The 27,281-nt window shown below is 33.5% G+C and overlaps 1 protein-coding gene across 1 annotated transcript; it reads left to right on the forward strand.

The window, feature by feature from the left end:
• Nucleotides 1-221: 221 nt before the first annotated feature.
• On the forward strand, nucleotides 222-21,347 carry LOC132734667 (traB domain-containing protein-like). Its single transcript, XM_060721454.1, has 10 exons — nucleotides 222-240; nucleotides 3,972-4,113; nucleotides 7,866-8,007; nucleotides 9,187-9,328; nucleotides 9,724-9,864; nucleotides 10,966-11,076; nucleotides 15,690-15,829; nucleotides 17,061-17,233; nucleotides 18,787-18,889; nucleotides 19,266-21,347. The coding sequence occupies exons 2-10, from the start codon at nucleotides 3,978-3,980 to the stop codon at nucleotides 19,384-19,386; spliced, it is 1,209 nt and encodes a 402-aa protein (XP_060577437.1). The 5' UTR covers nucleotides 222-240; nucleotides 3,972-3,977; the 3' UTR covers nucleotides 19,387-21,347.
• The last annotated feature ends 5,934 nt before the right edge of the window (nucleotides 21,348-27,281 follow it).

The raw sequence follows: 27,281 nt of genomic DNA on the forward strand, positions 1-27,281 counted from the left end.
AACTTACAAAGTAGTAAAATCAGTAAGCTTTTACATGAATCTTAACTTTTGTCACTAGTTTTTCGGTTGAACACCATTAAATATTTGCATGTGAAGGAAAGCCATTTTTTCAATGAGCGCCTTCAAGTGTACTAGGCATTGGGAGACAATACAGCAATTCACACTGTAAAAATAGTGACAATTTGCCTTTAGTGTCTACACTGTGTAGGACCCTGGTTTCATGGCTTTATCCTAGATAATGTAAGCCCAAAAAATCATGTGCCTGGCTTTTTATTATATACATATATCCTAGAGTCATTAGTTTTGACGCCCTTAAGCTGTTTAACTAGTGCATTTCTTTATATTGAACTGATCATTAAATAATATACAATATAAAGTAACTATGGCATGTTGTTTGTCACTGCAAACCATTTTTATGTTTGTTAAAATTCAAAATCAGTTATGTTTTGTGTAACAGACTGTGGAGGCATCCATTGTTGTTTACAGTCATATGAAATGACGCCTTTTCATTTGGTGGTTATTTTAAAAGGATATTTCACTGTAATGAAGTATGAACAGCAAAAGAAGTTTTTAAATGAGCAAACCTGCAATGTAACAACATCGTGAAAACTTAAAATTATAATATATTTCATATAAAACTATCCATTATTTAGGAATGTCATACACCCTGGCAGTGGTCTTATTAGGTGCACCTGTCTCTTTAACCTTGAATGTATTTACCATTAATCTTGATGAATAGCATCTGTATTTGGCTTAAAGGGCTGAAAAATATATCTAAAATGAATGATGTTGTAAAGATATGTATATGTTTATTTGAAAAATGATTTTTTTTCTTTCTTTTTTAAACTTTATATACAATAATTAATCCATTATGAATTTTACTCAGTATCAATTAAAAACCAATTAACGTTTTCAAACAATATAAGCTGTACACCTTATGATACAGTGAATATTAAGGACACTTTGCAAAGTTTTGGTCACATGACACTCATTAGACATTTTAAAATGGAGGATAGAAACAGAAAAGGGCAGGTCAAGATTTTTCAAAGGCTATATTTGCAAAATTATGGCTTGCATAAACATCAATTGAATTTGCATTAGTAAAAAAGATGAAAAAATACAGTACATATGATAAAGGTGAAGTATTTTCAGTGAAATATCTATGTCTTTCCACATGTTTTAGTTATATGTTGTAAATACATGCTTGCAGTGCAGACAGCAAATTATGACGTCATACGTACGAGGTCGTTTTCGTCATTTTTTAGGTCAAAACAAAAATGGCGTCAAAATAGATGAGCGTCAAAACACATGACCCGACGAAACACATTACGGTCACCCCTCGTAAGACAGACTTGTTAAGACAGACATCAATGTAATATCGGTCAAGACTATTTCCTGGATAAGACCCAGAGGTAGGGCTGTCATTGAATTTCGCAATATCGATATATCATCAATATTCATCATCCAATACAATATTGATACACACTTTTATATAGGCCTATCGATACAAGCTAAAATTAATTTATTTCTGTTAGTGAATATACATACTTCTCCATTTTGCCTAATAAGAGAAGTCATTTTTTTCAGTTTTGTTGGCTATCTTGAACTTTAAACTCAGTTTTGAAATATCAGTGGCATAAATTTAATGATGATAAATAACGCAAAAAACAAACATTCTGTTTGTTTGCAGTATTTGTAATGACTAATGTCTAATACAAGCATGCATAACACAATGATCCCAATTTATAACACTTATTTAAAAGATTTTTATTGTATCTACAGTCAAAGTCGATATATCGATATACATGTATTGTTGATATTTGTCTCCCAATATATTGATCAATGACAGCCCTACCCAGAGGTCATATTTGTAGTGTATTACTGTATGAAATATAGACTGTGGTAAACATAGGGAGATTACATCCAGGAGACTGCAGGTTTTACATTTTTATTTCCTCTTATACACAACTCCTTTCAACATTCTTGCTATTTTTAGTGTGTCATCCTGGGGAAAAGTTTTAAATTACAAGGAAATCATAAGTTTTCATTTAATATCAAAAGACACAAGCAAAGTTCAGTGTATATGCACATTATATTTAGGTATACCAAGGATCATACAAATTACATTCATATCATATATACACAAATTAAATTACCAGTGTGTGACATCAAATACAATTGAAAATGCTCCGTTGGTCAACATGAATGAACAATAATCATTCAAAGACAATATTCTCCATGAAACATACCCTAGCAAGAGGCTTACATATCACCTCTATGGCCATGGTTTAGCCTCTTTTGAGATTCATTGAGTCCCAGGCAAAGACAACATCAACATAATATTCAACAAAATGCTTAGATATAAATCAACTTACTCAGTGTACATACACATATTGAAATTTAAAAATTGATATACTCTAGTAATGTTAACCAATGTCCATACACATTTCATCACCTTATCAATAAGTCAACATTAATGTTAAATGAGTGGGATAGATGGGAAAAACATACCGTAAAATTCCTAATAAACGCCCCTCCCCTAATAAAGGCCCCCAGGCCTTTTGTTAAGAAAAACAATCTACTCATCAGTGCTGAACTCATGAGTAAATCCATAATTTCATTCAAATCATTCAGAATTCATTTTATTTTATAGTATGAACTTTGAAATCTTAACACTTCTCCGTCGTCTGTCTGTCCGTCTGTCTGTCCGTCCGTCTGTCCGTCCGTCACAAAACTTGTCCGGACTACTCCTCATAAACTACTGGTGCAATTTCATCCAAACTTTACAGGAATGATCAGTACCAAGTTTTGTTGTGCATATTGTCAGCATTTTCCGGTTCAATGATTTTTGTAAGAGTTATGGCCCTTTAATAATTTTTATTTTTAAAGTTTGTCCGGACTACTTCTCTTACACCACTAATGCAATTTCAATGAAACTTTACAGGATTGTTCTGTAGCTCAAGTCCTTGTGCATCTTGCACAGGTTTTCCCGGTTGAATGATTTTTGGCCGAGTTATGGCCCTTTGATAAAAAGGTGTTTTTTTCTGTGTGTTGCCAGATACACAAAAGCTTGTCTGGACTACTCCTAATAAACTACTGGTGCAATTTCATCCAAACTTTACAGGAATGATCAGTACCAAGTCTTGTTGTGCATATTGTCAGCATTTTCTGGTTCAATGATTTTTGTCAGAGTTATGACCCTTTAATAATTTTTATTTTTAAAGTTTGTCCGGACTACTTCTCTTATACCACTAATGCAATTTCAATGAAACTTTACATGATTGATCTGTAGCTCAAGTCCTTGCGCATGTTGCACAGGTTTTCCGGTTGAATGATTTTTGGCAGAGTTATGGCCGTTTGATAAAAAGGTGTTTTTTTTTTGTGTGTTGCCAGATAAACAAAAGCTTGTCCGGACTACTCCTCATAAACTACTGGTGCAATTTTATCCAAACTTTACAGGAATGATCAGTACCAAGTCTAGTTGTGCACTGTCCGTCTGTCTGTCCATCTGTCACAAAACTTGTCCCAACAAGAAATTGGCCATCATGAGGCGACACATGTGATCACTGATCGCTCTTGTTAATGTTATTACCAACACTTGCTAACACTAAATGTTTTAACAATGATTTTTGGATTTAGGAAAAACTGTGTTGTAATAATAGCCCCCCTTTTGGAAAATGTTTAGCCCCCGGGGGCATTTAATAAGAATTATATGTACCACAAGGAATCAAGAATGTGTTTGAAAATTTAGATACACATTGTTTTTCAGCTGTTTTTTTGCTTTATTTTGGAAATTATGTGTATGTTTGGGATAGTTGCCTACATTTGCTACTTAAAAGATATATTTCCATCAATAATCAACTTTTACAGAACTTACTGTTTTGATTTGAAATTTTTATCGGATAATTTTGAAAAAAGGTTGAATTTATGCAAAACATAGCTTTCATCATTTTATGTTTATGTACATGTAGGTAAAGATGTCCACAGTAACTGGTCGTGGAGATGCACAAGATGGGAAGATGAAAGAATCTCCATTATCTGACTTTGATAGTGGAAGAGGGTCCCAGTCCCAGTCCTTGGTTGTCATTGATAAAGAGGATTTGAATATACCTGGTAGGTAACTTATATCTCTATGTAAAATAAGAAAGTAATTTTTATTTCCAAAAAGTAACAACTGATTGATTTTGCAAATTTTCTTCATAGCTCCATAGAGCACAAAGTTTTTCAGAGATTTTGTGATAGTTTGATCTCTATTGTCTGTTCTGTGTGTCATTATTCAGAATACTTAAAACAATATCATCATTCTCATTATCCACTAAATAGATTTTGACCGAACTTCACAGGAATGATTCTTAGGTGATTCTTTACAAAAGTAATATAGAAATGGTTCCTGTCTGATGCATACATAGGTCATAGTCTTAAAGGCCAATTATTCCCCATTTCATTTCTCAGAAGCTTCTTCTTTTTTGTATCTGAAAAGTTACTCACTGGCTAATTATCTAAACCATATTTTGCTTCTGTTGCTTTTTGGCAATTCTTGAAAATTGGTGATTTAGTGTTATACTACATGTACTTTGCTTACATTTTGCTGCTTATAAATTAAACAAATTATTTCACATTTGGCCTTTCTTTCTTCAGGTCATAAGTATATGAAATGCTCTAAAACTATAATTTTAATATCATAAAGCTCATGTTTGTCTTTTCTAAAGAATGAAAACTTGATTAATGAGGCATAGTGTGCCTTTAAAAAATGAAATCTTTTCTTCAGAAACTAAAATGCTCTATAATTCAGAAAATAATCTTTTTTCACACTTATAAAATGAAGAAATATGCAAATAGAACCAATTTTTAGCTCACCTGTCACAAAGTGACAGGGTGAGCTTTTGTGATCGCTTTTCGTCCGGCGTCCGTCCGTCCGTCGTCCGTAAACTTTTACTTTAAATGACATCTCCTCATAAACCACTAAGCCAATTTCATCCAAACTTCACAGGAATGTTCCTTTGGTGGTCACCTTTGAAAATTGTTCAAAGAATTTAATTCCATGCAGAACTCTGGTTGCCATGGCAACCAAAAGAAAAAACTTTAGATAACTTCTTCTAAAAAATCTAAAGAGCTAGAGCTTAGATATTTGGCATGAAACATCTTCTAGTGAGTGTCTACCAAGTTTGTTCAAATAAAAGCCCTGGGGTCAAAATTGGCCCCGCCCCAGGGGGTCATTGATTTTCCCTATATGCATATAGTAAAATCTTTAAAAATCTTCTTTAAAAGAACCCAAAGACCTATAGCTAAGATATTTAGCATGAAACATCCTCTAATGGGTGTCTACCAAGTTTGTTCAAATAAAAGCCCTGGGGTCAAAATTGGCCCCGCCCCAGGGGGTCATTGATTTTCCCTTTATGCATATAGTAAAAACTTAAAAAATCTTCTTTTAAAGAACCCAAAGAGCTAGAGCTAAGATATTTAGCATGAAACATGTTCTAATGGATGTCTACCAAGTTTGTTCAAATAAGAGCCCTGGGGTCAAAATTGGCCCTGCCCGGGGGGTCATTGATTTTTCTTATATACATAGCAAAAACTTAAAAAATCTTCTTTGAAAAAAACAAATAGCTAGAGTTTAGATACTAAGCTTGGAACATCTTCTAGTGAGTGTCTACCAAGTTTGTTGTAATAAAAGCCCTGGGGTCAAAATTGGCCCCGCTCCGGGGGTCATTCATTTTCCTTATATGTGTATAACAAAAACTTTAAAGATCTTCTTTGAAAAAACTCAAATAGCTAGAGTTTAAATATTAAGCACGAAGCATCTTCTAGTGAGTGTCTACAAAGTTTGTTCAAATAAAAGCCCTGGGGTCAAAATTGGCCCCACCCGGTGACATTGATTTTCCTTATATGTGTACAGTCGAAACTGTCTTAAGCAGCCAGCCAAGGGATGCAGTCATTTTGGCTGCTTAAGACAGGTGGCTGCTGAATGGAGGATCCAGTTTTTATCCAAATAAATTATTCATTTCTTTGTAAAATAAATCTGATTTAAGTATAAATAAACCAGTCTGATTCATCATCATCATCATCAGTTTTTAACCATTTACAAACGTATGCTTTAATGGTTTAACATGTACACAATCCTTCCAACATATAAAGCTTTACATGAATGTAACACAGATAAACAAATTAATGCACTCACGATTTATTATGTCAATAATTGAAACTATTTATCCCATAAAAATATCTTCTTGCACAATAATTTAAAATGCGATATATTTTTTTCACAAAAAAGTATGACAGTTTCTTTTTCTAACTTTTGATCAATAGAATATTGTGTACACGTCATCTAAGTGTCGGCATTTCCTTTGATGTTTCGGATTGAAACAGCAGGCTACAGGTTTGAAAACATCAAAGATTTCTGTGAAGAGACCGCTAGTTACCTCTTAGAGGTCATCTAGTGTGTAAACTTAATGGGTGTGATTTAACAGTGACCTCATTATATTTATGCAATTTTATTATCACACATGGAGCAAGTGTTTTTATGAATTTATTACTGAGGAATTTAGACAATCGGCGATGTAATTCATTTTCATTTCTTTGGTAAGTACCATGTACGCACAAAATTTATCTGAATCGGGATAAACTGAAATTTCTTTCTGCCATCGACAATGCATTTTTTTCTTCTTTCTTTTTTTCTTAAAATCGGTAAATAAAAAAGTAGCGTGCAATAACTCAAAAGAACGAATTGCATGTGCCTGGAGACGTTCCAAACGTTTGTAATTACGACACGGATGAGCAATTATGCAAACTTCTTGAAATGTTGTGGTTTGTGTTAATATCTAGCACCTGACAAGTAGCTTTTGTTAATCCGTGACACGTGTCATCTGGCAGAAGATTGCCTGGCCGTTTCACCTGGCTGACCGCAGAAGATTGTCTGGCCGTTTCACCTGGCTGACCGCAGAAGATTGCTTGGCCGTTTCACCTGGCTGACCGCTTAAGATGACCGACTTTAAGATTTGGGAAGCACTTTAGGTGACCGTTTGACCGCGGACAGCAGGTGACCGTTGAACAGATGTATAAAATAGAGTGGTTTTCGTCGGGAGCGTCACAAAATGGCCGTTAAGGTCAGGTGACCGCCGATAAGAGGTGACCGTTAGTACAGTTTCGACTGTATAGCAAAAACTTAAAAATCTTCTTTGAAAAAACCCGAATAGCTAGAGTTTAGATATTAAGCATGAAACATTTTCTAGTAAGTGTCTACAAAGATTGTTCAAATAAAAGCCCTTGGGTCAAAACTGGCCCTGCCCCAGGTGTGTCATTGTTTTTAACTATATGTGTAAAGAAAAAACTTGACCAGCTAGACCTTAGATGTTTAGCATGAAACATCTTCTAATGGGTGTCTACCAAGTTTGTTCAAATAAAAGCCCTGGGGTTTAAACTGGCCCCGCTCTGGGGGCCTATATGCAGGTGAGCGACTTCAGGGCCATCATGGCCCTCTTGTATCTAATGTATGATAGTTAGAGTTAATGTTTAAGAAAATTATGCTATTTATGTATGCTACTTGATAGCAATTTACAACACTTGCTTTAAATTGTATCAAAAGAGATATTTAACCTTTAGTCTGCTGGTGTGACTTTATTTGCCCAGGCAATCAGTGCAGATCGAAATCAGCTGGCACTACTATGCCCTCTTATCATATACTATGCCCTCTTATCATGGTCTGCACTGTTTGCTATTTAGCCTGTACTTATTTTGAAATTTCCCCTAAATATGATAAATGGTTTTGTTCAGATTGAAAGATGGACAAGTCCATTGAGGATATTTAGTGTGGTAAGGGGTTAAAGTGATTTGTTGAGGAGGTTCTGTAAGAATACTTGTAACATTAGATGCTGTTGAAGATGTGAAGAATGTAGAGACTGAAGATACAGATGATGATATGAACAGATATGTATACTCTGATGATTTTGAGAGTGATGATGAAGATACAGATATAGATGACAATGATGAACTTGCTGCAGATTTAGCAAGGTACGATTAGGAAATAAAATTGATGCAAGAAGCATTTTCTGTATATATAAAATGTGAAGTAAAGATTGCACTAGAGTATAGGATAAATTTTCATAAGCATTTCAGGGTTCAGACTACATAAATTTCTCTGGATATACAACTATTTTTTTCCAAGTTTTTACATCCGTGATGTGGGATTGATTTTCAGTGGTATTACCAAGTTTTGATTTGAACTAGGATGAAGGTTTGATTTTCTGGGGGCATTACTATGGTATACTAGGATGTAGGCTAAAGATTCATAAGCTAAGATAAAAAGATGAACTAGGAACTTACAAGGCTAGTTCAGGAAGTACAAACATGTGGTCAGGGCATGAACATGGTACTGAGATTGAAATTTCAAATCAATTTGAGTGTAAAGGGCTATAATAATTATGCTAAGGTGATTAATGAATTAGCTGGACAATAACTATTATAGGATTATACAAATGGGTTGGGAATAATTTGCAGGACTATAACCAATTATGCTAATGTGAATAATGAGAAGGGGCATAACTACATTTAGGATCATGTTTAAACATGTCAGATGAATTTTCCGGGACAAACTAAGTCATGTTTGTACTAAATTGAGGGATACATTAGCAAGGGGATACTCACATTAATATTTGCTAGTATGTAGTGTTCATTTGATTGTGCATAACTAAGATATACAAGGTTGTAGGATGGAATTGTTTGTACATGACCATGATTGTGTAGTTTGCCAGGGCCTTAAGATTCTTTTCTGTGAGGAAACTGTCATGCTAGCAAACAGAGGGCTGATGGTTCTACAAGAATGCCTGCATTTTGCCTGAAATAATGCACACAGTACCTGAGGTCTGCCTGCACCAGTCAGTGTGGAAAGTTGCAATATGACCTTTACAGATTCTGTGAAACTCAAAATCCAAATTTTAAAAGTAAAGAAATAAGATGTACTTATTGAAAGCTTTTATCAACAGTTATATTTACATGAACTGTTTTCCAAAAAATATTCTTCAACATAGAACATTTGACTATACACACTTAAGGCTACATATTTTAAGTTTTGAAAATGTCCTTTTTATAATTACTTCACCCATCTTTTTTTCCCCTCTGACCACCCAATAATTTTAAATATATTGATAATTGATAGTTTATTTCTATGAATGAATTTGGTTCCAATTATAGTGGTGTTCCAGGCCTGAAACAGAGAGTTGAGAATCCTACTTTACCATCTACAGTAACAACTTTAGAAACTAGTTGGGGGAGTAAGGTTTATGTTGTAGGTACTGCACATTTCAGCCAGGAAAGTCAGGATGATGTTGTAAAGGTAAAATGCCATTTGTTCATTATAACTGTAATAATAGAGTCAACCTTAACCTGCTGAATTTATGTAATGAATTTTCTAAGCTTTGAATTTGGAACAGTTCATCTATAAATTAAGGAATCTTGATATCAAAATATGAAAGTTGAACTACATTTACCAACAGTAAAACTGGCTCTTTACTGTTGGCAAAGTCTAATCACTTTCTGTTCCAGCAGGTAAAGGCCCCAGAGCTACCTTATAAATTTATGTCAGCAAAATGTTGTTATCTACATAAATATATAGTAATACCTGCTGTTGACATTTATATGTCTATCTTCTCATCTAAATGATATAAAACCTTTTGATAATGTAACAATTTTATAAACATTATCATCATGTTTACATTTATTATGTTGTAGACAATAGAAGCCACTCAGCCTGACGTAGTTATGGTAGAACTGTGTAATAGTAGACTCAATATACTACAGTTAGATGAAGAAAGATTGTTAGAAGAAGCAAAAGATATAAATCTGGAAAAAATTAGACTAGCAGTTAAACAGGTGATATCTCTATTTTGACCATCTCTAACTTAATAATTGAGAAAATTATGCTTGATTCGTACTAGTTGAAAAACAATAATGAAATGATAAAGTTATAAGGAAACTCATTTAGTGATAACAGCTAATCTTAGTTACTATTGTTAAAGGTTTTTACAGTGGAGCTTTGCTAATCCGAACCTTTCTTATCTGGAATCCTTTCTTATCCAAACTGTCTGGTTCCAATTTTATTCCTTCTAATTCTAATAGTAAAAAATCTTTCGGATCCGGAACCTGTTTACTCTGAATTCTGGATGTTCTTTCAAATTTTGTTCTTGATTAACTCTAAAATTAACCTCTGGTATCTGAACAGAGTTTGCAGATTGTCACACCTACAGCCTGTACTTTCATTCAAAATAAAAAAATATCGCAAATCTTGCAGATGTAAACATACACCAAACTGACAAGAAACATATGATGGGCAAAGGGATGAAAATTACACTTAGCTTGTTTTGATAGCGACTATAATTGATTGATTTTCAACACTTTCAATAAAAATTTTGATATTATGCACACAGCTAATTATGAATCTTAAGTAATGAATTTAATGACATGGGATTACATAAAGGCAATTCAGGAAAACTGTCAGTGAATTGGGATAATCGCCGATCTGGGTACAAATATTTAATCATGTCTCAGCCTAATAAATAAAATATTTATGTTGCAATTTCATATGCATTTCCGTTTTCTTTCCATAAACTATTCTGTTCTCCACATGTACAAATATCAGGAAAATAATTCTAATTTAGAAACCTTTCTAATCCGAGCTTTTCTGGTCCAGATTAGACAGGTTCCACCGTAATAGCAGTTTCTTTTTTTATTGAAACCTAAATCATTTAAAGATGGTCTATTGGTGGACTTATTCTGTTTTTGAAAAAAACAAAACAATCTAGCAAGAAAGAAGTTTTCATGTTCATGTTTTCCCTTAAAAATTATCACTCATAGGTAGATTATTCTTATAAAGTTACTGTATATATATGTTATTTTTAATGTGTTAAGGCTGGAAATAAAATTACTTTATTTATTTTATTATTTCCTTTTCTGAATAATCTGTACATATTCCAGAGTGGGTTAAGTCAAGGTATAATGCACTTACTGTTTCTAAGTATGTCAGCTCATCTCACAAAACAACTTGGTATGGCTCCGGGAGGAGAATTTAGGACAGCATTCCGAGAGGTAAATTTGTTATATTTTTTTTATCCTTTTGATTCATTGATCCACTTAGCTTTTTTTAACATGATGGCACTGGAAGCATTTTTCCGAGCATAATTTGTATACCATTTGATGTAGGTCTGGACCAGAAATTTGTGTGACAGTTTATTTCAAGATCATTCCCTCACCCCGTTTTTCCAGGATAATCATTTTAATTGTGAAAAATGGCACCAAAATGAAGAGCCTTAATGATTTTTGCTCAAATTCATCTTAGAACTGCAAATAAATTGGTTTTCATTTTAATTTTTGTATATTTATTATCATTCATAGATTTTTCAATTTATTTGCTTTATTTAAATGTATGAATTTGCAATTTTATGTTTTTAGACTTTTTTTATGTCAGTGGAGTTCCCTTAAATCATTGAAGATTGAATACCCTTCAAGCTGGTAATAGGGGGTATAAGAGTTGTTGCAATTTTCCATTTTCCTTCTAGAACAGACTAAGTCAAACAGAGTCTACAATTTTCGTGTAATTTTGTTGTTTTCATTGCTTCCAAAGAATCTCCCCTTTCCAGATTTCAGTTACATTGTTAATCCAAAAATTGCAAGCATAGATAATGCAGTAGGAAGTTGTTGGTTTGCTTGCTAACTGCTACATGTTATATAACTGGAGTGATGTAATGTTCAACAATTAAACACATATACATTTACAGGAAAAAAGCCTACTCAGAAATCTGTAAATTTGTATAAGCAATTGACATACATTCAAAGTTAGAGATGTCTTCAATTATCTCATTAAAATGTTAGTTTTCTTACTTAAACTCAGTATTAGGCAATGTTTTGCTCTAGCTCTTAAGATAAGGTGTGGTGTCTACATAAGGTGTCAGCTATTATGTTATGTTAAGAGCAACCAGTTAAGATCCAATACCTACATCAGGTGTCAACAATATATATAAACTGTTTCTCCTTTGAAACTTGCCTCAGAAATGTTTAGTCTTGACTTAAGAATCTAAGTTTCCCTTTAAATTGATTTAAGTCATGATTTTGCACTGCTTTAGCTATGAATTGTAGTAGTAGTTTAAGTTGCATTTAAAAATGAATCAATGATCCAATCATTTTTAGCTCGACTATTCGAAGAATATGAGAGCTATTGTAGTCGCCCCGGCGTCCGCGTCCGCGTCCGCGTCGGCGTCTGCGTTGGTTAAAGTTTTTTGTAAAGTCAAATATCTCAATTATTACTTGAGATATTCAATTGAAACTTACAATACTTATTTATAGTAACAAGGTACATCAGATTGACAAGTTGGATAACTCTGCCTACAATATTGACAGAATTATGCCCCTTTTTAGCTCACCTTGCACAAAGTGCAGGTGAGCTTTTAGGATGGCCAACCAAATGGCGTCCGTCGTCTGTCGTCCGTCCACATTTTGAATATTCTAAGGACATCTTCTATGATACCGCAAGGCCAATGTTAATGAAACTTGGCAGGAATACTCTTTGTATGAAGCTCTATCAAGATTGTTCAAAGAATTCCATTTCATGCAGAACTCTGGTTGCCATGGCAACCGAAAGAAAAATCTTTAAATATCTTCTTTTAAAGAACCGTAAGAGCTAGAGCTTAGATATTTGGCATGAAACTGCTTCTAATGAGTGTCTACCAAGTTTGTTCAAATAAAAGCCCTAGGGTCAAAATTGGCCCCGCCCCAGGGGGTCATTGATTTTCCCTATATGCATATAGTAAAAACTTAAAAAATCTTCTTTTAAAGAACCCAAAGAGCTAGAGCTAAGATATTTGGCATGAAACATCTTCTAGTGAGTGTCTACCAAGTTTGTTCAAATAAAAGCCCTTGGGTCAAAATTGGCCCCGGCCCGGGGGGTCATTGATTTTCCCTATATGCATATAGTAAAAACTTAAAAAATCTTCTTTTAAAGAACTGTAAAAGCTAGAGCTTAGATATTTGGCATGAAACATCTTCTATTGAATGTCTACCAAGTTTGTTCAAATAAAAGCACTGGGGTCAAAATTGGCCCCGCCCTAGGGGGTCATTGATTTTCCCTATATGCATATAGTAAAAACTTAAAAAATCTTCTTTTAAAGAACCCAAAGAGCTAGAGCTAAGATATTTAGCATGAAACATCTTCTAATGAGTGTCTACCAAGTTTGTTCAAATAAAAGCCCTGAGGTCAAAATTGGCCCTGCCCCAGGGGGTCATAGATTTTCCCTATATGCATATAGTAAAAACTTAAAAAATCTTCTTTTAAAGAACCCAAAGAGCTAGAGCTAAGATATTTGACATGAAATATCTTCTAGTGAGTGTCTACCAAGTTTGTTCAAATAAAAGCCCTGGGGTCAAAATTGGCCCCGCCCCGGGGGGTCATTGATTTTCCCTATATGCATATAGTAAAAACTTAAAAAATCTTCTTTTAAAGAACCCAAAGAGCTAGAGCTTAGATATTTGGCATGAAACATCTTCTAGTGAATGTCTACCAAGTTTGTTCAAATAAAAGCCCTGGGGTCAAAATTGGCCCCGTCCCAGGGGGTCATAGATTTTCCCTATGTGCATATAGTAAAAACTTAAAAAATCTTCTTTTAAAGAACCCAAAGAGCTAGAGCTAAGATATTTAGCATGAAACATCTTCTAATGAGTGTCTACCAAGTTTGTTCAAATAAAAGCCCTGGGGTCAAAATTGGCCCCGCCCAAGGGGGTCATTGATTTTCCCTATATGCATATTATGAGTAAAAACTTAAAAAAATCTTCTTTTAAAGAACTCTAAGAGCTAGAGCTAAGATATTTAGCATGAAACATGTTCTAATGGGTGTCTACCAAGTATGTTCAAATAAAAGCCCTGGGGTCAAAACTGGCCCCGCCCCGGGGGTCATTGATTTTCCTTATACGTGTATAGCAAAAACTTAAAAATCTTCTTTGAAAAAACCCAAATAGCTTGAGTTTAGATATTATACATGAAACATCTTTAAGTAAATATCTACAAAGTTTGTTCAAATAAAAGCCCGGGGGTCAAAACTGGCCCTGCCCCAGGGGTGTCATTGTTTTTAACTACATGTGTATATATATAGTAAAAACTTAAAAAAATCTTCTTTTAAAAAAACCCAATGAGCTAGAACTTAGATGTTTAGCATGAAACATCTTCTTATCTTCAAATAAAAGCCCTTGGGTAAAAATTGGCACGGGGGGGGGGGGGGGGCTATATACAGGTGAGCGACCTCAGGGCCATCATGGCCCTCTTGTTTACTTAGAAATTTTGGTTAAAGTTTTTTGTAAAGTCAAATATCTCAATTATTGCTTGAGATATTCAATTGAAACTTACAATACTTATTTATAGTAACAAGGTACATCAGATTGACAAGTTGGATAACTCTGCCTACAATATTGACAGAATTATGCCCCTTTTTTACTTAGAAATTTTGATTAAAGTTTTTTGTAAAGTCAAATATCTCAATTATTGCTTGAGATATTCAATTGAAACTTTCAATACTTATTTATAGTAACAAGGTACATCAGATTGACAAGTTGGATAACTTTGCCTACAATATTGACAGAATTATGCCCCTTTGGAACTTAGAAATTTTGATTAAAGTTTTTTTGTAAAGTCAAATATCTCAATTATTGCTTGAGATATTCAATTGAAATTTAAAATCTTTTTTTATAGTAACAATGTACATCAGTTTGCAAAATTGCATAATTCTGCTATCAATATTTGCAGAATTATTTGCCCCTTTGAAACTTAGAAATTTTGGTTACAGGTTAATAGTCTTCAAAGATATTATCTTGAAACTTTACACATGCTCTTAGGGTCATAATTGGAGGATCATAATTGTATGTCACTGACCAAGTTCCATAACTCTATCTTGCATTAAGGCTGATTCATATCCCCTTTTCTACTTAGTCTCTTGGTTAATGTTAACATGCAAGTTTTACATATCTCAATAACTATTAAAGATATTAATTTAAAACTTCACATATGCATTTATGGTCATAATTGTAGGTCACTGACAAAGATCCATAATTCTATCTTGCATTTAGGCTGATTTTTCTCCCCTTTTTTCAACTTAGAAATTCATGATAAAGTTTTGCTTGTAAGCTGTTATCTCAATTACTACTGAAGAGTTTGTGCCTTTTTTGGGACAATTTTATGCATTCATAATAATAAAGCAGTAATTTACTTGATAAAACATCTTAATAACAAGCCTTTGTACCTTTTCTGTCAAATTTATGTATTCATAGGTAATTGATATTATTATACTTAATAAAACACCCTTGTGACATTACCTTCAGAAAAGTCAAGACAATACTGTATAATTAGACTCTCTCTAAGGCCTATAACATGAATTTATAAAAAAAAAATTAGCCCTTTTGTGAACTTAAAAAATTTAACATTATCAAGGCTCTTTTACTGTCAAGCACTTAGAATAGTCGAGCGTGCTGTCCTACCGACAGCTCTTGTTTTTATTGCACTTAAGTCCTATACTATTTAAATACATGTATAAAAGCATATAAAACATTCTACATCTGAATTATTTGTGATTGCTTGAGTTGTTTATTAATAATTCTAGATTATGTTAATTTTCTTTAACTTAAGAAATACAAATATTTCATAAGAATTACAAATATTTCAGGCAAAGAAAATTCCTGGTTGTAGACTGCAGTTGGGTGATCGTCCTATCCAAGTAACACTAAGGAGAGCTCTGTCATCCTTGTCTGTATGGCAGAAAATACGACTTGCTTGGTATCTTCTAACTTCTAATGATCCTATCAGGTAACTAACTTTATAATGACAATATAGTTGTTAGATAGACATGTTTTATAAACGTCAAATGAGAAATGTTTTCTTTAATTTACCTTTAGTGGTAGATGGAAGATCTGTTGTATGGATTGCTGTCTGAAATGGTCTACATGTATTTCAAAAATTCTCAAATGTCTTGATGTCTTCTCTGCATTGTTGGATCTTTTTAACTGTGATTATAAACTTTAATACACACAGGGTATATAAAACATTGCTAGAATATTGGTAACCTTTTAACCTCCTCTTTTCATGAACCAGTGCATGGATTATCTGAAATTTTTAACGAGACTATTTGAAGAATAGGAACAGCTATTCATCTCACCCACCGTTGGTGTCGGTGTCACACTTTGGTTAAATTTTGTGTGCAAGTTGAAATCTCCAAAACTACTGAAGGGAATGGGTTGAAACTGTTAACATTTGTTCTCTGTTGTTATTTAACTAGATGGGCACAGGTCCCTTAACTATGATGTTACCTTTTTACAGAGTTATGTCCCTTTTCTTACTGTCAAGCACTGAAAATAGTTGAGCATGCTGTCTTATGATTGACTGTACTCAATCAGTTTTAATGTTGAAATATAACATTTATTGTGGTGAGTGATGCAAAGTCATCATTACCCTCTAATATCTAACAAATTATATACATGTCAAAACATTTATTACCTTACAAGAATGCCCTTGAAAACTTTATCATAATTAAGAAATGTGCTGTCCATTAGTTTGTTTTTAATCTCATATCAATCTTTGCAAAAATCTGGATTTTAAGTAATTTAGATGGCAATATACATGTTTGCTTAAATGTTAGTATTTCACTTTGAAATTGATTCAACATTGTTGAACACTTAACTTGTTTGAACCTAAAGTGATTAGCTAAAGTCACATCTATGCAGTCTGCCCAGGCTCTATATCATTGATAGCTCACTTTCTGTAGTTTGATATTGAAATGCCTACAAGCTCACTTTCTGTAGTTTGATATTGAAATGCCTACAAGCTCACTTTCTGTAGTTTGATATTGAAATGCCTACAAGCTCACTTTCTATATTTTGATATTGAAATGCCTACAAAATTTAGAGCAGAGCAAGTATGTTACAAAGATTCTGCAAGTTAAGCATAAGATAATTTTTTCTTTACATAATCTGTCTTGTAAATTCATCAAATTATTTCAAACATGTCAACTTTAATTTTCCATGTTGTTTATTGATCACAGTAAAGAAGATGTAGAAAAGTGTAAACAGAAAGATTTATTGGAGGAGATGTTAAAGGAAATGACTGGAGAGTTTCCTGGTCTTAGTGAAGTGTTTGTGAAAGAGAGGGACACATTTCTAGCACATTCATTGAAGCATGCAGCCCAGCCATTACCACACCCAATTGTAGCAGGAGGTATGTTTTATAATGCAATTTTATGTATTAAGGTCCAGCTTAATTTGTCATCCAATGAAAACACTGTATCTCTTAAACAAATTCTGTGTGTTAATTTTCAAAGACACGCTATTGTAAAAATCGTCATTTGCGTATTTGCTCATGGGCTTTTGTGGGCCGCTTTTGAATATTAAGTTAAAATGACATCAAAAGATCAACCTACATTAATTTTATATTCATGGATAAAGGATATACTTGCAGTTCAGATTTTAGATTTAAACAAAAACAGAGGGTGTAATCTTTGATAATGTATAATTATGAGATCCAAAGGAAAATAAAGTCTAATTCAGTAAAATTAGGATTGAAAATATGTATTACAATCATAAAATAAAATGCCCACTGATGTACAATGATAAACAAATCCAAATGAATGTCAACAGGTAGACATTGTGTACTTTCGGTTTCTACAACCTTAATAATAAATATATAGATATTCTATTGATTGTTAATAACTGTGTTATTGATGGTGGTTCCACTGTCTGGACAAGACAAAAATGTTACCGAAAATACTATTTCAATATCAAGCAAATGAGCCGCATTGCCATCAACTGAAACACAAGGGTAGATGTCTTAGCATGCAGTGATGTAAATCATGCATATTTATAGGATCAATTTTAAACCACACATTCAGGTAATTGTTGAATCCAGCTGATTGGTAGTGACGTTAAAAAAGTGAATATTAATGAAGTCAAATAAAGCTTGCCACTAAGTATATGTTAGTATTCATTTGTAGCTGTTCTACACAAATTAGAAACATTCTCTGGTTGCTTTCACTACCGTCGAAGTTTCTAATTTCTGTAGAACAGCAGAGATGGACACTAACATATACTTGAAATCACATCCACCCATTCATTCATACAATATAGTGAGTTTAAAACTTATTGTCATTCTTTTAAATATAGTAATCAGATTATGTTTGTGAAATAGTTTATTTGTTGAGCACAGAGCTGATTTATTTCAAAGTCAATTTAAAGAATACTTAGTACGTTAAAATTTCATAGATTTGATTTTTCGAGTCACTGTGTTTATCACACAAATTACTGTTCATGACTGGTCTATCTGTTTCATAGTTTGTTACACAAGTTGTTGTCAATCATTGGTGAGTCTGTATCTGCTTGTTGCACTTATAAACATTTAAAAAACAACCTGTCCCCATCTGTATGATATAATTTTCTTCAACATCCTAAAAGTAGGCTTGTTGGTTATTTTTGCAAAGATCCGTTATTGACTGATTATGTTTTGAGGTTTTGTTTAAGTACTTTGCATGAATGTCTACCTTTAAATGACATTGTAGAAAGCTCGGATGAAGGTCAGAAAAGCTAGAAAAAATAAGTTGTTTTTTTTTGGCTTGAAATTTATGCAGGCATTTGCCTTATTTAAAAAGTAGTTGTAATTTTCAGTCAAATGGGTAATATAAATGCCTTCATATTCCTCTTGTTCACTTCCCCAGATGGTTGGACTGTCCATTATGTGCTTTATGAGTTGTTATATTGTTTTTGAACATTTTTTTTCAGCTTACTTACCGAGTGTAGTTGTAGGTGTTGTTGGGATGGGCCATGTTCCTGGTATCAAGGACAATTGGGAGGAACTACAGTATGATATTAAAGATATTATGACGTAAGTATAAAGCAATTTATGTTTTTGAATGTGTAGAGAAATAATCAAGCTGTTGTCAAGTTTTATTGGAAAACATAATTAAAATTTTACTCTCTGAAATAATTTGTCTGAGAGTTTAGATATTTAATATGTAGCATCACCATGTGGAAATATACAGATAGGTATATAAATCATGCCTTTAGGGTTAATTTGGCACTACCCATTGGTCGCTTTTGTTACATTGACTTTTAAAGGAAATGGAATTTTGAAAAAAATCTTTTTCTTTGAAACTACTCTGAGTTTAGATATTTGGCATATAGCAGCACCCTTTTGGTCCATGTTTTGCATGTAAAATAGGAACATAAGTTAATTATATAAAGTTTTCTTTATTTTTCAGAATGCCAGAAGAAGGGTTTATGTCAAAAATATTTCGTTTTGGAGTTAGACTCAGTTTGATAAGTATATTGACATTTGCTTGTTGGCGAGTATATAGATGGGCAACACCAATGATAACTTGATGTATGAAATGGACAAGTTGGATCAACATTGCAGTGAAGTGTGTGTCAACATACTGTCTTGGTTTAAAATAACGTTCAAATTACAAACTGTGGATTTGTTTGACTTTATCATTTAAGGTGCAGGTGTCTTTTTGTTCATTGTTAAATATTTGGGGTACATTTAATATATTTATAGTGCCATACATTGAGAGCTCTATTAGTTTTATGATCATCGTATGTATGTTATATATGCTTCATTGACAAGTATAGAGGTGTATTTAAATATAAACTGGGATCTGATTAAACTACACATTTATCACATAAACCATGGAGCAGGAGTGTTATCAATCTATTGAATAAAAGCGATATTACACTAGTGTAATATCACTTCAACTTGATGTCATTTGCGATATATAACAAATATAGCTTTAAAGTGTGCTAATGTTGGCATTGTCAACAAAATAACTTTTTAACTGTAAACTGTTCTTATTATGTTCCCACTGAAAAATTTCGGGGGAGCATATAGTCGTCGGGTTGTCCGTCAGTCCGTCCGTCCGTACGTACGTCCCAAATTCGTGTCCGGTCCATAACTTCGTTATTTGAAGTCGGATTTTAAAACTATTTCACAGAAATGATCACCATATTGAGACAACATGTCACGCCCAACATCTGGGTCGCTACCTTGAAGGTCAAGGTCACAGCATGACCTTGCAGCAAAATCGTGTCCGGTCCATAACTTCAATATTTAAAGTTGGATTTTAAAAATATTTCACAGAAATGATCACCATATTGAGACGACATGACACGGGCAACATTTGGGTCGCTACCTTGAAGGTCAAGGTCACAGCATGACCTTGCAGTAAAATCGTGTCCGGTCCATAACTTTGTTATTTGAAGTTGGATTTTAAAACTATTTCACAGAAATGATCACCATATTGAGACAATGTGTCGCGCGCAACATTTGGGTCACTATCTTGAAGGTCAAGGTCACAACATGACCTTGAAGCAAAATCGTTTCTGGTCCATAACTTCATTATTTGAAGTCAGATTTTAAAACTATTTTACAGAAATGATCACCATATTGAGACGACGTGTCATGCGCAACATTTGGGTCGCTACCTTGAAGGTCAAGGTCACAGCATAACCTTGCAGCAAAATCGTGTCCGGTCCATAACTTTGTTATTGAAGTTGGATTTTAAAACTGTTTTACAGAAATGATCACCATATTGAGACAACTGGTGGGCACAACATTTGGGTTGCTACCTTGAAGGTCAAGGTCACGGCATGACCTTGCAGCAAAATCATGTCCGGTCCATAACTTCATTATTTGAAGTTGGGTTTTAAAACTATTTTATAGAAATGATCACCATATTGAGACGACATGTCATGCGCAACATTTGGGTCGCTACCTTGAAGGTCAAGGTCACAGCATGACCTTACAGAAAATCGTGTCTGGGCCATAACTTTGTTATTTGAAGTCGGATTTTACAACTATTTCACAGAAATGATCACCATATTGAGACAATGTATCGCACGCAACATTTGGGTTGTTTTTACACTTTGAACTTTGACTTTGACATAACTCTGACACTACAAGAGGTATACCTTCCATGTGTCCAAAACCTATTCGGGGAGCATCACCCGGTTCAACCAACTCTTGTTTAATATGTGATAAAAAGAATATTGTTTTCGTGTAGATTCAATACTAAATTTATTGAACCCATTGAGTAAGACAATAGTATGCTCGCTAAAGGCTCGCATAATATTATTTTATGCAACTCCTTCAATAAATATAGTTTGAAATCTACACTCATTCAATATCTTCTATTCCTGTTATAAAATATGGTCTAATAAGTTCCTAGAAACTTTACAGCCTACACAATACATGTATAAAACTTAACAAGCCACATAAGTGCTAATCTGTTGATTTTACAAGCTATATTCTACACAAAGTGACTCTAATAAAAGTATATTTCTGCTTATTTATTTTGCTTCATATCTTGATGTCCAAAATGTTGTTGAGACAATTTCTCAGCAAGCACTGACTGGAGAATTTATCAACACTTTATATCAACCTTCACTACCAATACAAGAGGAGATATGCTTATAGCAACATGTTCTGGTTTATTGAAATTTTGCAGAGCTATGTCCTTTTAACGAATTTCATCATTTGGTGTATACAGAATTTATTTTAGTTCGATTGTGTAGGAAGCTATTAGCTTATAAACACACTCATCGTTTGGCATAATGGCGAAGTGTTCACTATAATAGTATACATCGAAAGGACTTGGAGTAAGCTAGAACCATAACGCTGTCAAATTTGCTTCCTGAATTATCTACCTTCTATAAATGAATACTGTTTAGCATCTTTGATGAAGGAGACAGCTTTTTTGTTCATTTTGCTATGTAAAATGACTAGATATGGAAGTGGATTTAATCTTTAGCTAATGATATAAAATACATGGCTTTAGTTCATTACTTTAAGCCTTCTGGCAGGGACTGAATGTATCCATGTGACCAGTGCAGTCCAAAATGTATTATTATCTGACACAACCGTGCTGTCCGATCGTAGTTCAAGTCAGTACATGTTTTGAATTTCTCCCAAGCTTTGTGTCCAGATTGAAGATGGGCAAATCAATTTAATAAATTAAGGGTGGTAAAGGGCTAGCAAAGTTATTTTAGCTGAATAATCAAATTGGTGAAGAAAAAATATTTTATCTATTTTTAGAAGGATTTTATCAGTTTACATAAACATAAATAGAATTTTTATGTTATCATCAGCATATACAGTCATGTTGAAAATGACCCAAGGGAGGCAATGCATGTAATGTTAAAAGTATACATTAATTTTGTCTTGGAAAATAACAGATAGGAAGTGCCTTGCGCTCCTTTCTTGCATTTTTTGGCTTTTTTTATTTGGTCTCTAAGAATTACCTTTTTATCATGTAACTATAATAGTGTATGAACATCTTGGAATGGGATTATTGAACTTACACAAACTACATCTGTGTTTAAAACGGGTGGAAATGCATTTCATACCGGATAAGCTGAAATTTTTTTTCAAAATGAATAATCTTACAAACACTACATATCTATACAATAGACAAGTAAGAAAATGTGTTGTTACTGACGAATACTTTAATTTATATTTCAGCTGTGAAATAATTTACGTCATCTCATATAATATTGACAATTTGATAAGGACTCCTAAGGTTAGCTTATATTTGTTTATTAAGTGGAGCAGATAATCTTATGGCAAATTGGACCATATTTACAATGTTTAAACTGAAAATGGTTAAAATTAACTAATACAGCGTATATATGGTCTTAAAAGTTCAACAAAATTCCTAGATAAGCATATATTTTTTTAAAGTTAGAATTAACAATAACAGTAGTCCGAATCAAAGCAAGTTGATGTCATTTTTCTCATAGAAATATCACTTCAATTGGGAAAATCACTGTTTTATATTTATTTTGAGCTTTGGTCGTTTAATGGACACATAATTCTTATTACTTATATTTTAGAAATGAACTGCAAAACATTGTACAGTATGTTTGTGTAAACAGATATAACGCATCTAGATAAAGTAAATTATTTTATTTGCAAATAACTAAATAATCTAAGAAAATGTTACAAAACTTTCAGAATTTATTTATTTATTGAAGAACAAACAACCCAAAACGCGTCGATAACTAAATAATAATATTTTGAAAAACTGTACGTGTTGTTGTTTAAACGTCGATTTATTTAAGGCCAAATACTAGCTAGTTGTACCTTTTATCTTACAATCAATGCAATATACTCCAAAATTATTGCGTTTTCATCGAAGAGTTCCATAGTTAAGTATATTTACGGGGCAGTTCAGCCAGATACAGGACATGCCTGTTTTCATGTTTGTAACAACGCACTTTGGGGTCCGACCGACCCCAAAGTGCGTTACACCTGTACATATGCAATCTTTAACATCAGACAAACGACTGCACTTTAGGATCATTAAAATAAATTCCATTAAAATGAATTTTAGTGATATTTTAACATAATATCACGTAGTTTAATACGAATGGTTAACTAAAAATAAGTAATGAAGTACATGTAGGTGAAATATATAAAGTCAGATACATGTAACAATAGAAAACGATTTTTAATTCATTTTGTTATATCTCAGAATTGCATTTTATTACTAATAAGATTTTTATATTCAATTATATGTCTCATGGAAAAGAAGCTTTAAAGTGAGATATGTGAGTGTAATATTATATAATACATTTGATACTGAAATTGTGTTATTTTTGTCAAGTTGAGCTAATTTGAATATATATATGTATAAAGACTGATGGTTACAATGGTGATCGACCAACATTTGGTTTTGGAAAATGGTAATTAAGGATAAAATATAGAACTGCCTAAAATGTAATAAAAAGAACTTTACAGTTATATCCCAATGGATACTTGCAAGCATTTCCTTTGATCACATGGTTTATTTATTGTTTATGCGAAGAAAATGATAAAATTGAAAGGAATCATGTGGCAAATGATAATCACCTGTTCAATCACTATATGAGCCGCGTCATGACAAAACCAACACAGTCTGCATCCGCGCAGTCTGATCAGGATCCATGCTGTCCTCTGACCAATCCTATTACAAGTTGAGAAACTGATAGCGAACAGCATGGATCCTGATCAGACTACGCAGATGCGCAGGCTGGTCTGGATTCATGCTGGTCGCAAACGCACTATGTTGGTTTTGTCATGACGCGACTCAATTATGTTCTGGGATGGGCGTAATGTGACTTTAAGGTTTACCCATTGATCAACTAACGTGGTGCACAGATAATTGTAGTGGTTACACATATTTAAGTCGGATGAAAATCCAGATCCTTAACCTAGGATCTGGTGACGATCCATTGGAAATCTGGATTTTCATATCCATATAGTTATATTAAAGGGACTTAGTTTTCAATAGACAGAGCATCGAAACACGAGGCTATCTAATTTGTACGAGTTTCCCTGTCGTCCGGATATGAAACCACAAAATAAATGAACCAATGAACGGACATCTGAATATGATTTTTCAATATCATTTTACTTTTGTCTATCGGCAAGTTAACCGCAGAAAAATAAAACTTGTCATGTATGCATGTATATATGTACTCTATGTTTGATGACGGTCATCCGCCGGTAAGGCACGAAAAGTAGCCTACGGACCACGGACTCGTCACAAGTCATGCCATTATTTTCGTTTCCAAAACAGACTCTGATCAATTGATAATTAAGCTAAAACCGTTGTGAACACAATCTGCGTACTGTAATACGCTCGTATTTCTTGTATTAATTTATTTGTAATTATCAGATAAAAATGAAGAATTATTTCTGTTTTCTGTTTATATATGTATAGAAGGCCATATTGGAAATAAGTTGTATGTTTATTATGTACTCTTAATATGTCACCTTCTCAAAATAAAGTTATTATTATTATTATTATTATTATTATTATTATTATAACAACATCAATTAATGTGTCAAATATCAATTATTCATATTTTATGTACCGTCTGTTATGCGATCGGTAGTCAACCTTTTACTCTTTACACTTACGGCACACATCAGATCTATGTAATAAGAGCTGTCGGACGGACAGCACGCTCGACTATTCTAAGTGCTTGATAGTAAAAGAGCCTTGATAATGTTAAGTTTTTTAAGTTCACAAAAGGGCTAATTTTTTTTTATAAATTCAAGTTATAGGCCTTGGAGAGAGTCTAATTATACAGTATTGGCTTGACTATTCGGAAGGTAATGTCACAAGGGTGTTTTATTGAGTATAATAATACTAATTACCTATGAATACATAAATTTGACAGAAAAGGTACAAAGGCTTGTTATTAAGATGTTTTATTAAGTAAATCACAGCTTTATTATTATTAATGCTTAAATTGTCCCAAAAAAGGCACAAACCCTTCAGTAGTTATTGAGATAACAGCTTACAAGCAAAACTTTACCATGAATTTCTAAGTTAAAACAGGGGAGAAAAATCAGCCTAAATGCAAGATAGAATTATGGATCTTTGTCAGTGAACTACAATTATGACTCTAAATGCATATGTGAAGTTTTAAATAAATATCTTTAATAGTTATTGAGATATGTAAACTTGCATGTAAACATTAACCAAGAGACTAAGTAGAAAAGGGGATATGAATCAGCCTTAATGCAAGATAGAGTTATGGAACTTGGTCAGTGACATACAATTATGACCCTCCAATTATGACCCTACGTGCATGTGTAAAGTAAATATCTTTGAAGACCTTTAACCAAAATTTCTAAGTTCCAAAGGGGCATAATTCTGTCAATATTGTAGGCAGAGTTATCCAACTTGTCAATCTGATGTACCTTGTTACTATAAATAAGTATTGTAAGTTTCAATTGAATATCTCAAGCAATAATTGAGATATTTGACTTTACAAAAAACTTAAACCAAAATTTTTAAGTTAAAAAGGGGCATAATTCTGTCAATATTGTAGGCAGAGTTATCCAACTTGTCAATCTGATGTACCTTGTTACTATAAATAAGTATTGTAAGTTTCAATTGAATATCTCAAGCAATAATTGAGATATTTGACTTTACAAAAAACTTTAACCAAAATTTCTAAGTTAAAAAGGGGCATAATTCTGTCAATATTGTAGGCAGAGTTATCCAACTTGTCAATCTGATGTACCTTGTTACTATAAATAACTATTGTAAGTTTCAATTGAATATCACAAGTAATAATTGAGATATTTGACTTTACAAAAAACTTTAACCAACGCAGACGCCGACGCGGACGCTGACGCCGACGCCGACGCCGACGCCGACGCCGGGGCGACTACAATAGCTCTCATATTCTTCGAATAGTCGAGCTAAAAATCAGTGACATATGCCAAAATAATATGTACTAGTGGCAGACTTTAAACTGTGCCATATACTAGGAGAAACGCTCCAGAGAGCATCCTATAATAAAAAAAATCCCGGGGAGCATGCCCCCTTCACCCTAGAACCATCAAATTGGCCGCACGAATCACAAAATCGTGACGACGGGCCTGTAGTAAGGACACCGACAGCATCTTCCGCAGTTCAAGTTCTTGACATGTTTATTTTTAGCCATCCCAAGTTCTTCAAATCTTCAGTGGATGCACTGTGCCTTCTCAGCAACGTGCATGCAACGAGGGGAAGTGAGAAGTTAAAAAAGTCAGTGGTGGTGGTATTGATAGTTTTCACTCCGAATCACGACAGAAAGCCACATTGAATTTACCAGAGCACAGTTCAGCCACCGCAAGGAAACAAAAATGGGTTTTTTATATGGAAAAAATGTATTTTAGCACAAAAGTATAGGGTGATATGTAAAAATGCTAGTATTTTCCATTAATCAATCTTAGAGGCACATAAATTATGCCTCAGAAATGAACAAACTTTGATTTCAATCTTTAGAAATGGTTGACGTGAATTTTTAAGGTTTAAAAACTGGTTTCGCTCCAGTGTTGCTATATTTTTCTGGTCCTTTGGAATCATTGATTCTAGCACTTTTAAGTGTTGAAAATTGAGTACCGCTTAAGCCGATGCTAGGGGGCGTGACAGATGTTGCACCTTTTCTTTATCCCCAATGTGCAGACTCAATCAAACCGAGATTGCATTTTTCATGTAGTTTTGCTGATTTTAATGCTTCTGTGTGATCACTTTTCCCAGCTATTAGAACAAGATAGAAGATTGTTACCTAAAGAAATTATCACTAAATGTGGAGTAATTTTAAATTGAATGTAAAATTTCAACCAATATACAAAACAGAGAACAGAAATAACCCGGTATGAGCATTTGTATATTTAGGGATTTGGTGGCCGTCTTTGACGCCATCTTGGATATCTCAACTTCGCATCGGGGTTGAGCGAA

Source organism: Ruditapes philippinarum, unplaced genomic scaffold, assembly GCF_026571515.1.
Source record: "Ruditapes philippinarum isolate M1 unplaced genomic scaffold, ASM2657151v2 ctg5582_1_1_1_1, whole genome shotgun sequence".
Lineage (NCBI taxonomy): Eukaryota > Metazoa > Mollusca > Bivalvia > Venerida > Veneridae > Ruditapes > Ruditapes philippinarum.